This window comes from Callionymus lyra, chromosome 11 (assembly GCF_982586985.1).
Source record: "Callionymus lyra chromosome 11, fCalLyr1.hap1.1, whole genome shotgun sequence".
Taxonomy (NCBI): domain Eukaryota; kingdom Metazoa; phylum Chordata; class Actinopteri; order Syngnathiformes; family Callionymidae; genus Callionymus; species Callionymus lyra.
This window is the reverse complement of record NC_141828.1, coordinates 15,659,354-15,676,196: the sequence shown is the minus strand read 5'-3', so window position 1 is coordinate 15,676,196 and position 16,843 is coordinate 15,659,354. Positions and strand designations below refer to the sequence as shown.

General features: G+C 36.1%; 1 protein-coding gene across 1 annotated transcript in view; it reads left to right on the top strand.

Moving 5' to 3' along the window:
• Positions 1–3,645: 3,645 nt before the first annotated feature.
• The window catches only part of pde10a (phosphodiesterase 10A), a 44,138-nt gene continuing 30,940 nt past the window's right edge, over positions 3,646–16,843 (top strand). The window contains exon 1 of the mRNA XM_087802851.1: positions 3,646–3,974. Coding sequence (XP_087658977.1) covers positions 3,911–3,974 — 64 coding nt within the window. The 5' untranslated portion in view covers positions 3,646–3,910. The remainder of the gene's footprint in view (positions 3,975–16,843) is intronic.

The window sequence follows — 16,843 nt, the reverse complement described above, 5'->3', positions numbered from 1 at the left end:
GAAATAAAGTTGTATTTGTTATGTGTTTTACTATTTTGACTGAAACAAACACAGAAATATATTTAAAAAAAAGATATATACTAAATATTTTCGATGTGATTCACAACTAAAATAAATTAAAAAAAAATAAAATGTAATAAAATTGAATTGAATTGATTGTTTAAATAAAAAATACAACTTGTATTTAAAATGAGTTTAATGTGTTTTTTTATATGTTGAAAAGTCATAAAAAATATTGCATTCGTTGTTGTATGAATACTATAAGGATATTACTAATAAAAAGTAATAATAGTAACAGTAGAATTCATCATTATCATCAAAATATTTAATCATGAACACAATATATTCTTAATATAATTTCTTGGTTTCTAACACAAGTCATATTAATAATAACATTTTCTACCTGAATCACCTTAAATTCACATGTTTTGTGTAGTTAAAACATGTATGTGCATGACTCAGATTTCAATGTAAGTATAATTTAATGTAAAATATATATTCTCAGTCATTATATTACTGTGATATTCTATTATAAGGGTTAAAAAAAAGACTATTGTTGTGGTTATCGCGAGATAAAACCTCTTGTTCTTGCGTAAGTTTTCCCCATTCATTCCTCTTCCTTCTTGCCAAGTCAATATTGCCAGAGCTTAGGTGCAATGAATCGGAATGTTGAGCAGCAAAGCTGCACAAATATTTAAAGTCAGAAGGTGCTACGTAGATGTTCCAGAAGAAGAACCGATTTTCTCCAGACTAAACAACCAGAGCTTGATAAGCCAGTCCACGGCTGGACGTGTGTTTCTGCTCGTTTGAGTCACACTCTATATTATTGGATATATTCTCACTGCGGTGTCTCTTCACACAAGAGAAGATACTACACATCTTTTATCGATCCGGGGGTCAGTGATAGTTGAGGTCACATCCTTTCATGGCGCCAAAATGAAGAAGATGAACAACTAAACTGACAGGTCAAGTCAGGAGGAACAAAGGAAACAATAAGATAAAACTTTCACAATAAAATCCCTCCTCATACTTAAATGAAACTAACCTAAATCTTACCGTTTTTTGGAAGTTTCCAGATGTAATGTATTGTTTGACTCAGGCAGGATTGAATAAATGTTCTGTAATTATACTTTGTATTCTGTTACGTGTCAAATAATAAAGACGTATATATATATATATATATATATATATATATATATATATATATATTTATTTATTTTTAATCTTCTCACATCTTGTCTCGTTTTCCTTATCCGGGGGTCAAATGGGCAGCAGTTTTATCAGAGAGGCCCAGACTTTCCGCTCTGAAATTACTTGTCCAGCTTTTCTTTGGCGACCCTGTAGTCTCTCAGACCTTATTGTTTTGTTTATCAAAATCTTTTTTTATCCATAGTTTTTTATGGTTGATATATTCATTAACATTCAAATATTCAGTGTTTTAAATAAAGCGTCTTCCCCTTAGATGGCAGCAGTCTTTACGTGCTCCAACAATTAAATCCCGCGAGATCCCGTCGTTGACTGAGGACGAGAGGATTCAGTTGACTCCAGCGGCTGTTTAAAGCCGACGTTTGGACATATTTTGGTTTCAAAATTTCGGTCTGGGGTGCACGGTGGTGAAGTGGATGGCGGTGGCCTCACAGCAAGAAGGTTGTGTGAATGGTTGTCTGTCTTTGTGTGCCCTGTGACAGACTGGCATCCTGTTCAGGGTGTCCCCTGACTCTCGCCCTATGATTTCGGGGATAGGCTCCAGTCTCCCAGCGACCCCCGACCCCGGGATAAAGCGGTTGTCAATGAATTATTAAATAGCAACTGTCAGCAATCATCCCGAGTTTTGCATTCATAAATTATGAATTTAGGTTGTTTTGTTAAATACACACAAATATATCCTCGTACAAATACCCACCTGCCTTTAAATGATGCGAAAACAGAGACTAAAGTTGTATTTGTTATGTGTTTAACTATTTTGACTGCGAGCAAACACAAGATGATAATATTCCACTTGTATGTACATGTGACTGTTAAAATAAAAATACAACTTGCATTCAAAATGAATTTAATTTGTTTTTTTATATGTTGAAAAGTCATACAAGAGAGCTTTAATTCTTGTACGAACACTTACCTATGGATATTACTAATAAAGGTAATAATAGTAACTATAGAAATCATCGTTATCATCAAAATTATAAATTATAAATAAATAAATAAAGTCATATTAATCAACATTTTCCCCTTAATCACCTAGAATCAACATGTTTGTGTAGTTAAAACATGTATGTGCATGACTCAGATTTCAATGTAAGTATAATCTAATGTAAAATATATATTTTCGGTCATTATATTAGTGTGATATTCTATTATACATGTTAAAAAAAAAGACTATTATTGCGGTTATGTGGAAAAGTCATAAAAGATAGCTTTAATTCTTGTACGAACACTTACCTATGGACATTACTAATAAAAGTAATAATAGTAATAGTAGAAATCATTGTTTTCATCAAAATTATAAATTATAAATAAATAAATAATAATAAATATTTTATGAGTTGTTTTTTTTTTCACTTAGTGGATCGATAACTTCTCCTCTGTTGCCCTGATGCTTTTACAACACATTTCTTACACTGAATTTATTAACATTTTTTTGTATTGAATTTGGAAATGAATTGATTGATTCATTAAAAAAAAATTAAAAAAATACTGTTATCGGATATAAGTAAGTAAGTAAGTAAGTAATTTTTATTTGTATAGCGCTTTTCCAGATCAGGGTCACAAAGCGCTTAAACAATCAAAACAATATTCAATAAAATATATACTTTAAAGGTCAAAATAACACTGAGAACAACACAGGAGTTCCAGAAAATCAAGGAAAAGCCTGAACAAATAAAAATGTTTTAAGATGTTTCTTAAAGGAGTCACTAGATCCATCAAGCGGATTGATTACTTCTCCTCCGTTGCCCTGATGCTTTTACAACACATTTTTTTGTATTGAATTTAGAAATTAGTTGATTCATCCATTAAAACAAATTAAAAAATAATACTGTTATCGAATATAAATGGTATTTCAAATGTGCTCCTGTAAAAAACAATTGTTAGGAATTAACATTGTTGAATTGCTGGGATCTGTTTTTCCTTTCTCCAATATAGTCTTACTTCAACTGTAAAGTCTCTTTAGATAACTTTGTTATGATAAGACACTTTAAAAAAAATATAGAAAAAAATATAGAAAAAAATATAGAAAGAAATATAGAAAAAAATATATAGAAAAAAAATATAGAAAAAATATAGAAAATAATATTTAAAAAAATATAGAAAAAATATATAGAAAAAAAATGGAAAGAAATATTGAAAAAAATGGAATAAAAATATATTTTAAAAAAAATTGAAAAAATATCTAAAGTACGATCGCTCAATTACTTGTATATTTCCCTCCGAGTGAATTATATTTGTAATTTATTTATTCAAATCTTCGGTTTCGCCCGGGCTTTTATTGTGAAACCCTGGCAGGAAGAACCCGGGGGTTGTGATGAGCGGCGACTTGATAGCGTGCTGACGTGCGTGCGCGCGGACGCTTACGCGTGCGCGTGCGCGCGTGTGTTTACACTCCCGTCCTCCGTCTCCTCCTCAGTCAGTCAGTCAGTCAGACCCGCCGCTGCTGCTGCTTCACCCCGCGGAGCTCACACGCCGAGGAGGCGGACGGACTGTAGCGACACCTCGGCCAGCGGTGCCGGGTCACAGCTGGACGGGTGCGAGGTCCAGCTCAGCCGCCGCTGCTCTTCGTGCTCCCTCCCCTCCTTAGAAGAAGAAAAGAAAGAAAAAAGAAAAGTACTTTTTTTTTATCCCTCCTCGCGCGTCAGGAGCAGCATCCTCGCAGCAAGTCCTGGACTAGTTCGCAGAGACTCTTTTTGGTTCCGACATGGAAGATGGTCCGTCTTCCAGCAGCTGTTTCAGAAGGTTCACGGACTGCTTCCTGGGTGCAAGTAGGTGTTTGACCCCCGAGATCTTTTTTATTTCCAGCGACTTCCATCAGAACTTTTTTATGAATGACAGATTGATGGAAGATGTGAATGGGTGTGGACGGGATGGAGGGAGGAGGGTGTGGGGGGGCCACTCAAGCGTGTTCCTCAAACTTCTTGAAAACAAAAACCAAAGCCAGGTTTTGCATTGAATTGTTTTTTTGATTTAAAACATCTTGAGTTATTTTACAACCTCAACATCAAAACAGTTCATAAAACACTTTATTGCCTTTTAGAGGCAACAACAAACGTGCATTTTACGTCTTATTAAAATAAAAAAAACTAATATAAGTAAAGGCGTTTTTTAATACAACACCCCTTCATCCTTTTATTCATTTTTAATTTTAAATGTCAATTATTATAATTCCTCGACATGACATAATCAATTAAACTCAAAATAATGATCAATACACTTCCATGTGCATCAGATTTTTGAAAAACAACTGCATCAATTCAATATTTTAAATAAAGCGTGAGATGCATTTTGATGTCGAAATGATGCACTTTAAAAAAAAAAGTTGTTTAAAACAAAAAGATGCTTCAAGACCCACGGCTGACCTTTAGTTGACCTGCAGTACGTGGGCTCTGATAAATAACGTGGTATATTTACACAACTTTGGAAACTAACTCGAATATTTAAACACTAATATCGCGTCTATGTTGGTGTCTTTTTGGCTCTTCATACATACGAAAAACAATCAATCGTTGTATTTGACTTTAAATTTACCTTGATTTCATTTGAGTTGTGTACTTTTTGAAGTTATTTCAAAAGGTTCAATATATACAACTATTAATAACTATCACATAAAGTCTTAAAAATGTCATCATAACTATAGAACATTTGACTAAAGTTGGATCGTATTCTGATTAAAATCAAATAAAAGAAACTGGAATATCTAAACATGTACAAAGTAGTAATTAACGTACCATTTAGTATATCTTTAAAATTATGTATTAATCTACATTTTTGCTTATTTTGCGTGTTTTTGTGTGTTTTGTTCTGTACTGACACCACAAAAAAATCAGATTTTGTCTTTACGTCACTGGCAATAAAAGTTTCTAATTCTGATAAGTCATCCAACAATAAGGGGCCCGGGGGAGGAATGCGGCTCTTAGTGTATTTATAAGTCACTCTGGTCTTGTGAGGGCCACTTAAATACATACTAATTCACAAGCTATTAATAATATGGTAACTATTAATGACTATTAAATCATAATCTTTAAAGGTATTATCAGAAATTTGCCCTAATTAGTTTTTTTTATATCTTGTTGAATATTTGATTGATTTGATCAAGAATCCTTCAATAAAACGTTTAAAAAACAAGTAAAATAGAGTTTTAACATAAAAAAAAGGATATTAATTAAAGATATTTTTGCGTCACTTTGAATGACCACTTCTATCTTCGTGCACCCGGTGCATATTTGTAAAATAACTTTATAAAACACTTTCAAAAAGTAAAAAATCTTAATATTTCTTTCCAAATGAATGTTTTCTTGAATGTTTACATCAAGAATGTCCCACGAGCTCATATGACGCTGAAGCTCACATGCAGTTCGTTTAAGACGACGCGTCCGTTTGTAGCTCGGCGTGTCGTCGATGCGTGTCATTGTTTGCGTGTCGCCGCGGTTCCTAATGTGATCTCTCAGGCATTTTTTCTAAACCCATGTCGATGAATCGGCTGACCCGGGTGAAGAAGGCAGCATTGTCAGGCAGGAAGTACTCCGGGCCGAACGTTTCCTCTTCTCTCGTCAAACAAAAACTTCCTCCTGCTGAAAAAGAAATGTCCCCGAATTCAAGTTTTAATTTTCGGGCTAAAATATCCACCCCAGACTTGACGGATCGCGTTTCCAATTCCTCGTCTCTTGTCATTCATCGTCAGAGTTTGTTTAAACTTTTGCAGGAAACCCGAGACGACGGAAATGGGCTTGTTACGCCGCTTGAACCCTTTTTTTTTTTCTATATCAAGATTTGTGTAGGACTGGATCCGCGCCAGAGTGTGTGATACGTTCAGTCGAGTAGACGACATTCTCTTTTTACGGCGTCTGGTGACCCTGATATCTGAGGGGGTGGGAAAAGGCCAAATACATTGATATTTTCTCAACCACTTGTTCTCTTGTCAAAGCTCATAAAAGAACGACGGCGTGGAGACGAAGCAAAGATCTGCGCTTCTCATTAGCATGTTCCCATCGGACCCTCTTGCAGAGTTCAGCTAGCGGTCCAGATGTGGAGACGGGAACATGACCTCCCGACAGGCTGGAGGAGATGCTGCACTAGAGACCTAGTTTTTTTTTATTTCCTCGTCATCACCCATTGGGGTGAGAGGTGGTGTAGTGTTGCACTTGCCACAGGAGGAGCCGCTCTCCATGACTTGATGGAAGCTCCTGGTGTGGAGTTCTTCTCCTTATCCTTTTGGTCCACATCAGATCTTCTCTGTGGTCACCTGATGGTGCCAACACGCCTCTAGGCATGCTTTGACTGTCACATGACGGACACCCACTTCTCTGGCTGGAAATGATGAGCCTTTTTACAGTAGTTTCCACCAAGCTTTCGATCCAGTGTTCTGAGACGCTCTAGTAGAAGAACTCACATTTCCCCGATCCTTAAAACTCTTCACTGGCTGCCAGTTTCTTTCAGGATCCATTAAAAAATTCTGGTTCTTACTTTCAGATCTATTCATGGTCAGACTCCTCCTTACATCAGTGATCTGATCCAGCCTTACACCCCAGCTCGGGCTCTGAGGTCTGTGGATCAGAATCTACTGATGGTTTCTGAACACAGTTCCAGACCAGAGGAGAGAAATCCTTCCAGGTTGATCTTTCTCTCCCTCTGTGTTTGATGATCTACTGACTCCTTCAAGAAACATCTTAAGATATTTTTATTTGTGCAGGCTTTTTGCTAATCTTCTGGGTCTCCTTTGTTTGTCTTATGTTGTCTTGACCTTTTAGAGTTTTTGATTGTTCAAGCGCTTTATGACCCTGGTCTAGCAACGCACTCTACAAATAACTATTACTTACAGATCGTGTACACTTTGCCGTCCACAGATGACACTTTCATGCTAAAAAAATTTCCCTGAATATTTTAATCTTCCATCTTGTTGCAAAAAAACTTGGTTTTGACTTCCTTCAAAGAAATGTATGGCCCGCAAAGCTATTTTCGCTTTAGGCAATGCTACATTGCTACATAACAGTATTTTCAGTAATGGTTTTATTCAGATTCAGAAAGACTCGAGCTATTATTTTAATGGAGCTTAATTACTACGCAACTTCGGCTGGGCGTCTGTTTAGAACACACCCGACCAGAGCCCTTTTATACGTTTGGAAATAAAAAGAAAAGTAGATTTTGTCCAACATTAAACATTCACTCACTTCGAAAACTGGGCGAGGGGTCAAAGAGAAAGTAAACCTTTGTGGAGGTGACCCACGATAATAATAATAATATTATATCTGCGATAGTCGATATACTTCAGCGATGAATCTAGATATTTATTTTCTAATCCGCTTCCCAATCAACCTCTGTATGTTTTTGAACTGAGGGAGGACAAAGGAGTGCCCGGAGTAAACCCAAGTAGCACGAGGAGAACATACAAACTCCACACAGAAAGGTCACAAGTTGGCTCCCTCCGGACCTGGAATCGAACCGAAAACCGTCCTTACTGTGAGGCGATTCGCGCTAACCAACATGCAACTAAATCAAGATACATGTGACTGAAAAAGAAGAAAAAACCCATAATCAGGGAAACTTGTTTTATGCATTAATTCCATTATTTCATTTATTATAGAAATGAATAAATGTGTGCATGATCATTATTAAAATGTCTTATAAACAGTTATAAACATACAGTTCTTTCTGTAATAAAAAAAGTTAATTGAATATTGTTCAACTTTCCTTTAACAACCAATCACAGGTGTGCAGAGTTATGTTCACCTGTCCAGGACCTGAGACCTGGGAATATTAAAGTGCTCCGGGGGAAACATAGACGGCATATTACACTGATAGGACATTAAATCAAACAAAACTAAACACGTTAAAGTGCCTTCCTGTTGTGTTATCAGTTTTATCTTGATCTTTAAAGTATATACTTTATTGAATATTGTTTTGATTGTTTAAGCGCTTTGTGATCCTCGTCTGGAAAAGCGCTATATATAAATAAAAATTACTTACTTACTTACTTACATCACTTGAATGTTTAATGTGCATCAAGACAAGCTTTCTTGTGAGAAGCAACTTTAATGTAAAATTTGGCCAATTTTATTATTATTTCTGAACAAAATAAGATAATCTAAATCAAATGCAGATTTGTAGAGTTGCTGTGATATTTTCTTCGGTATTTTATATCATAAAAGCCAAAGTTGGTCTCGACCCTACAGTGGAAACTTGAGTTGGTGTTTGATTTGTTTTCAATTTTTGTATTTTCCATCGTTCTTGCATCCTTTTCCACCTTTTCTTAAAGGGTCTTCTTCAATGACCGCTTTTTATGCCCATTTAACCCTCATTTACAGGATTTTGTCCCAACAAACAGGACAGGAGAGATTAAGTACTGATGGTAGCATTGGATTTAATCCATAATGTGTGTTTAATAAAATTGACATTTGCTTAATATTTGCTTAATCGAGCACAACACTATATTACAATATCAATTGTATTTTAACATGATACACTGAGGCCAATGATCTGGTGCCATAACTGTGAGATCACGTAGTTCATTCATTAGGGTCGTGGTTGTTAAAAAAAAAATCAGTCTCATGCGCATGAACAACACGGACAACTTATCAAGTTTGTTTGCTAAGATTTCAGAAAATATTCTTTCACTCTTCGTGCGGCATAGATGCTTTAGGCCAGTTGCTGCAGGAGCGATTAGTTTTGAGATCGACATCAATTGCTTTAGTTTGTTTCGCCTTTTTAACCAATCACTGCCTTAGACTGATGTTCGACCCGCCCACCTAATTTACATACGCTCAACAAAATGTATAAATACCTAAATAAATAGAAGATAAAATGTATAAATGTATAAATAAAAGTCAACATGTATAAATGATATTTATACGTAAAATAGCTCCATTCTTTGACAAAAAGAAGTCATTTATTTATTTTGATATATTGATATTTATCCACAATTTTTTTTTATACATTTATACATTTTGTTACGTATTTATACATTTATTTATACATTTATTTATCGTATTTACATGTCATTTATCGTCTGTGAAAATATAAAAAATATCTTCTGTGTTGTTGCCCTCAAAATGTTAAACTGCACACAGCGCCCCCAGATGGTCATAGTAGGTACTAAGTAAAAGGGTGGTTCTCTCTGGAGTGTATGAAGAGATTGATTGGCTGGGAAGGGACTCTAAACATTCGCACATTACTTCTGTTGATCTTTTTTTTTTTAAGTCGGCTCGATGGAACTCTGCGGGGCGCCCCGACGGAACCAGAGCATTATTTCTCAACTGTACTGGTCAGTGTTGACTCGAGAAAAGGAAGTAGTTGTCTCCTCTGTAACGGATGAGCTGCTGAAGATGGATGTGAGAGTATATATGGGTTTACAAACCGGCGTCTGCGTGTAGACTACACAACTGATTCTGTGGGAAAAAAAAGCTTTGTGTATATTATGTATGTAGTCCTGACCTTCGATAGTAAAATAAACGCCAGCGCATATAGTGTTCAAGTGACCTCAGTGTATTTTGAAGTTTTCTCTATCTCGTTTCTGTTTGGAGCTCGGTTGCGTAAGGTTCCTGAGGCGCCTGTTACACTGTATTCTCCTTCCTCCCCTAAAAAGTCCAAGCACTCAGTGATGATCACAGCAGTCATTAGTCAACGTCCTCTTACTGTGAGAATTGCTAAACCGAGCTGGAAACGCACCTTCGTTGTTTCATGTGTGTGAACCGGCTTCAGTATTTCTGGGAACTTGTTGGCTTTATAAAAGAATTGAAAGTGTCTCCTCACTTTTTACTTATTGTTGACAGAGTGACCTTCATCAAAACATCAGAATGCTGACAATATTTATTTTGTGTATTCCATATTAGGGGTGTTGGAAAATGTCGATATACTTGGGAACTATATTGCTATATATATATATATTTTTTAAAGATGTTCTTTGCATTTTCAAATCTTTTAATCATAGTTATTTTATGGTTTGTATTTCAATAAAGTGTGTATAATACAATACATATATTTTTAAAATGACAATTAACATGCAAATATTCATATTCTTTCATTATTGTGTTGCAATTAAACTTCCAGCCGCTAGATAACTCTGTCCTCCGGAGTTAAAGGAACAATGAAATCACTCGAGAGAAGACTGAGGATGAGAGGATACAGTCGACTCAAGCAGCTTTTAAAGACATACTTAGATATATTTTAGTCCAAGTTCCTCAGAAGTCTTGAAGTTTGTAAATTTTGCAACACCAGAGTCCAGTACTTGATAATATTACTTGTTCCGACAGTATTGCAATATATTGTATCGTGGCCCTGTATTGTGATGCGTATCGCCTGGGGCCTCATGTACTAAGAGGTCGTACGCACAAAAAATGCACAGACAACGTCAAAGTTCATAGGTGTCCATTATGAAAAGAGTGTTAAAATGTTCTGACTTTTCGACAAGTTCTAAGGTGGCGTACGACCTTATTTACTGCTCAGATGCATGTCAGCCTCACTAGTCATGTTAAGATGTTCCTATTAGTTACATTAACGATCAATAGTGATAAAAAATTAACGCACACAAGTGTTTGTAGTTACACGAGTGGATATTAAATTATTCACCAACTTATAAATATGTTTTCTCGTTCAGCAAACTGATCATTTTGTGCGTGCACCATATTTTTTATTTGAGTATACGACCGTTTTAAGTAGAAAATCCACATATTCTTTGTACTCCAGGCCTCAGATTCTTACCAAAAAACACCCCTTATTTTTTCAGTACCAACTTAACTTTGCTATGACAGGACCATGTTGCATTAGCTAAACCCGAGCTTCACGACTCACCGAAAAAAGTGACACAAAGTGTCATAAAAGTACATCAGATCGGCGAAAACGTTTTATCGGCTCTTTGATTACAAATCCATTATTTATGGACGATTGGGCCGCGGGCCAGTCCTACTTACTTGTGGGGCTGGAACTAATAAAACGTTAAATATATCCCTCATCTTGACCAGTTAAAAAAAAAAGACCAACTAGAGCTAAACCAAAAGGTGACACCGGGTTCTAGAGTCAGTTTTGCATTGACTGGAGCGTGATGATGATTCTACCGTTTCACTCCCAAGCTCTGAATAATTCAGTCTAGCTGCTTCGGAAAGTCAACCGTCCTAATTGTTGTCTTTCCTTCACCGTGCCGCTGTGAAAGGGTGAAGCAGCACTTTTTCCCGGCTCTTCTGACGCCGACGCATCCCATCGTCGAGCTAAAGGTTTGAACTGACGCTCGGATAAAGTCTAAAGACGCGTTCAAGAGGAGCGTTTTCATCGCCGCTCGCTGAATGTCAGCCGTAGATCCGACATTTGTACGGATAAGATAAGAACCACATGCACTTCCCACCTCCTGGCAAGGGAGTCCCAGGCAGAGCTGCTGACGCACGGACCCTGCAGCCCCCCCAACTCTCCTCGCGCTACCTCCAGACTCATGTCAGGAAAGTGAAAAGTACTACCTTGGCGGGCCGCCCTTGACTTCCTGCCAGGAGGAGTGAGCTTCAGCAGAAGTGGTCTTTTCCCTTTTTTTTTTATCCAATCTGCATTTTTCATTCATCCATGCATTGCAGCGTCAACACAACTCGGTACATTCCAAACTAGGAGGCGTCTATTTTAGAAAGACCTGCATCATCAGTAGGGAAAACTCTGAAGACAAGCGCCCGCAATATTTACCTGAAGTACTGCCTGTCTGTGTAGAATTTTAGCTTCTGCTACAAACAAGCTTACAATAATAAACTTGTTTAAGTTTTTCCGGAACAATTCCTTTTGTCGAGGCTTCAATACAAGATGGACGTCACAGACGAGCACCACGTAGTTTTGTAGTGTATTTTTGGGCGGCGATTTTGAGCACAAGTCGCTACGTTAAAATGAACATACATTTTTGCCTATAACTCTAAAAAGGCACAGATTACTCTTAAAATAATCGCAACCCTTAGTCGACATGAGGGTGAGTAAAAAATGAGTGAAATTTGAAGTTTTGGGTAGACTTTAACCTTCAAATTGTTTTTGTTTTGACAGTTTCAAGTCCGTTCAGGCTTTATTTAAATGGTAAATACATTTCATTAGTTTCTTCGTTTTAGTTTAATTCTACTTTTTATTTGGATTTTTATGTTTAAATTTCTTTCTACGCGTGTAACCAACGCTTCTCACCGATGTGTAACCGGATACGTGCTACAGATTTATGCCATATTTCTATTGCAGTTAAACTTTAAAACATCTAGAGGGTTCTTTCCCTATTCAAACACCTCCAACCTAATCCCTTCCAGCTCTTCCAGTGGTCAGACAAAACAAATCACTTATTCTTGTAGACCCCCTTTAAATAGGTACTAAATTATCGCCAATATAACAGATAAAATCGCCTTATAAGCCACATTTATTAATTCTGGTTGTACTTACTGACCTCGACCTGTTTTAATGTTGTACATGAGGTTTAAAAAAATCTGTCAAAATGTTGGCAAACTTGTCATGATTGTTGGCTCATAGTGAGGAGTTAATATCACAAAGTCACACTATATTTATTTTATTGTTTACAGACATTTTAAACACTGTTTAAGTAAATATATCAACACTTGCGTATGAATAAAATTGTCACACACTTCTCGTATCTTTCAGCAATCGATAAAAAACAATATCCAGTTAATAGTTTACACGTGTAGACATTGACACGTGTAGACATTGACTCACCAAATTCTCTTTTTTTCTTTTCTCTCTCATCTGCTTCCTCTTTTCTGTTCACCAGAGCATATTTTGAACCTCAGAGAAGGAAATTAGCACCTGAAAGAGCTAACTGGGAGAAAACGGTGGTGAGGCGTCGTTGACGCTGCGGTCGGCTCTGAAAATATACATACAAAATTACATTTCCTGTAACTCGTAGTTTGGATTGAGTTTCAGTTCGACACGAGGAAGCAGGATTTGTTGTAACTGGACCGTCGGACGTCAGCCGTCGGACAGATTTGTGCAGAATGTTCCATGTGGGTCAGTGTGTGAGATGTCGAGTCATAGACATGTGGAAAGATGGAAAACTGTTTAAAAATCCAGATTTTTTTAAGATTGAAAATTGGCCAATGTTATTTAGAAAGCAATTTGAGTTTATTCAATAAATACGAATTAAGTCATTCATTTTACTTAAATTTAATTTAGTGTTGTTTCTTAGGTGTTTCTACAGAATTAGAAACGTGAGCCAACTTAAGTCTATAAATATTTCACAAATTACATAAGAAAAAAAACGCAATTTATAATTATATACATTAGTAAGAACTTTAAAAACATATTTTCATGTAGATATTTAATTAAAATAAATATGAGGAGGAGATAAAAAAGAAAGAAAAGTCATTATATTAAAGAGTCGTACTATTAAAACTAGTTTTATTAATTCTTTAAATATACATATTTCAATATGGATTTGTTTGAATATGAAAAATGTATCAAGGGTTAATAAATCAAAGTATGTGATGGCAGAACTATGAATGATATTAAATGTTTAAACAAAAATATATAAGCGCTTAGCTAGACCGTTTAGTCTGAGGAAACCTGTGTTTGCGTGGGTTTACTTGAGGTACTCTGGTTTCCTCCCACAGTACAAAAACATACAGAGGTTGATTTAGAACTTGAATAATTCATATAATTAAAATTAACCATGAGAAAAATAACAATTTTCTTCAAGATGTTCAAGATGTAAGACTACATTTTCAAGTTCTGTGCAAACGTTCCTACGTTCCTATATAAACTGAAACCGTTTCATTGACTTCCTCAATAAAATAAATTCTAAATGAGCGTCAGGAACTCACTGTTGAGCAGCGAGTGGGATGGTGAGCTCATGCAGAAAGTGAGACCCAGACAGACTCGGCCTTCCTCTCCCGGTCCCAGGGTGTGGTGCTCCTCCGTCAAGATAAGTCTTACGCAACAATACCTCACCGCATGAAGGCCGGTTTCAGCTCCGACACAGGAAGCTGACTCAGACGCCCCAATATCTGCCAACTGAGCCGAGAGCGTGATGCTGGACACAAACACGAGCTAAGAAGGTGCACAAACTGAACATGTATGTACATGTTTTTTGACTGATACCCGACTAGTTTTGGTACTTCAGTCGCTCTGGAGAGTATTTTTTTGCGCACAAACTATGGGTGTGTATTGGCCAGAATCTGACGATACGATACTATTCCAGATAGATAGGCAACGACACGTTATATATAGCGATACTGTAGGTACAATAATTGGTGTATCCTCTCGTCCTCAGTCACCCCCTGTTTCTTTGGCACGGGGGACCCAACAACTGCCAGAAGTTTAATTGCAACACAAAAAAATGAACAAACGCTGTGAATATTTGCATGTTAATTGTAAAAAAAAAAATAGAATTGTTTGATTTTAAAAACACTTTATTGAAATAATTGGGCGGCGATTTTGAGCTCTAGTCGCTACATTAAAATAAAGATACATTTTTGCCTATAACCCTAAAAAGGCAGACTTTTTTTTGGGGTAGACTTAACCTTCAAATTGTTTTGTTTTGACAGTTTCAAGTCTTGTCAACCTTTATTTAAATATTTAATATATTTCATTAGTTTATTTTATTTAAGTTTTATTGACATTTTTACGTTTACAATTTTTACGCCTGTAACTTAAGCTTCTAACCGATATGTAACCGGTTACGTGTTACAGGTTCATGATCTCTGTAGGAACAATAATTGGTGTATCCTCTCGTCCTCAGTCACCCCCTGTTTCTTTGGCATGGGGGACCAAACAACTGCCAGAAGTTTAATTGCAACACAAACAAATGCTGTGAATATCTGCATGTTAATTGTAAAAAAAAAATGGAATTATTTGATTTTAAAAACCCTTTATTGAAATATTTGGGCGGCGATTTTGAGCACTAGTCGCTACATTCAAATAAAGATACATTTTTGCCTATAACCCTAAATAAGCACAGATTACTCTTAAAATAATCGCAACCCTTAGTCCACATGATGGTGAGTGGAAAATAAGTGAAATTTGAATTCTGGGTAGACTTAACCTTCAAATTGTTTTTGTTTTGACAGTCTTGTCAACCTTTATTTAAATGTTTCATATATTTCATTAGTTTATTCATTTAAGTTTCATTGTCATTTTAACGTTTACAATTTTTTACGCCTGTAACCGAAGCTTCTAACTGATGTGTAACCGGTTACGTGTTACAGGTTCATGATCTCTGTAGGAACAATAATTGGTGTATCCTCTCGTCCTCGGTCACCCCCTGTTTCTTTGGCACGGGGGACCGAACAACTGCCAGAAGTTTAATTGCAACACAAAAAAATGAACAAACGCTGTGAATATTTGCATGTTAATTGTAAAAAAAAAATTGAATTATTTGATTTTAAAAACACTTTATTGAAACAATTGGGCGGCGATTTTGAGCACTAGTCGCTACATTAAAATAAAGATACATTTTTGCCTATAACCCTAAAAAGGCAGACTTTTTTTGGGGGTAGACTTAACCTTCAAATTGTTTTTGTTTTGACAGTTTCAAGTCTTGTCAACCTTTATTTAAATCTTTAATATATTTCATTAGTTTATTCATTTAAGTTTCCATTGACATTTTTACGTTTACAATTTTTACGCCTGTAACCGAAGCTTCTAACCGATGTGTAACCGGTTACGTGTTACAGGTTCATGATCTCTGTAGGAGCAATAATTGGTGTATCCTCTCGTCCTCAGTCACCCCCTGTTTCTTTGGCACGGGGGACCAAACAACTGCCAGAAGTTTAATTGCAACACAAAAAAATGAACAAACGCTGTGAATATTTGCATTTTAATTGTTAAAAAAAAAAAATGATTTGATTTTAAAAACACTTTATTGAAATATTTGGGCGGCGATTTTGAGCACTAGTCGCTACATTAAAATAAAGATACATTTTTGCCTATAACCCTAAAAAGGCACATATTACTCTTAAAATAATAACAACCCTTAGTCCACATGATGGTGAGTGGAAAATGAGTGAAATTTGAATTTTGGGTGAACTTAAGCTTCAAATTGTTTTTGTTTTGACAGTTTCAAGTCTTGTCAACCTTTATTTAAATGTTTAATATATTTCATTAGTTTATTCATTTAAGTTTCATTGACATTTTTACGTTTACAATTTTTACGCCTGTAACCGAAGCTTCTAACCGATGTGTAACCGGTTACGTGTTACAGGTTCATGATCTCTGTAGGAACAATAATTGGTGTATCCTCTCGTCCTCAGACACCCCCTGTTTCTTTGGCACGGGGGACCGAACAGCTGCCAGAAGTTTAATTGCAACACAAAAAAAATTGTAAAAAAAATTGAATTATTTGATTTTAAACACACTTTATTGAAATATTAACCATAAACAATATATGACAAACAATGTTTTTGAAAGACAAAAATTAAATAGATAAATATGTTCTGATTTTTCAGCACAGTGCCATTGAATTTCTACACTATATCGTTAAAAAAAAAGAGAGAAATCCAGGTATTTAAGTGTATCAATGCTTTCTCACATCTCCAGCTCAAACTCAACATCCTTGTTAAATAAAGAAGACGATTATGAAGGATGGAGTTCGGACGTTTGCGGTCCCAGTTCTCCGGAGGTTTCTCCAGAAGTGGGACCGAGGATCCTGGTTCTTCCAGGGAACAACTGCCACACAGTCCTAGATTGAAGG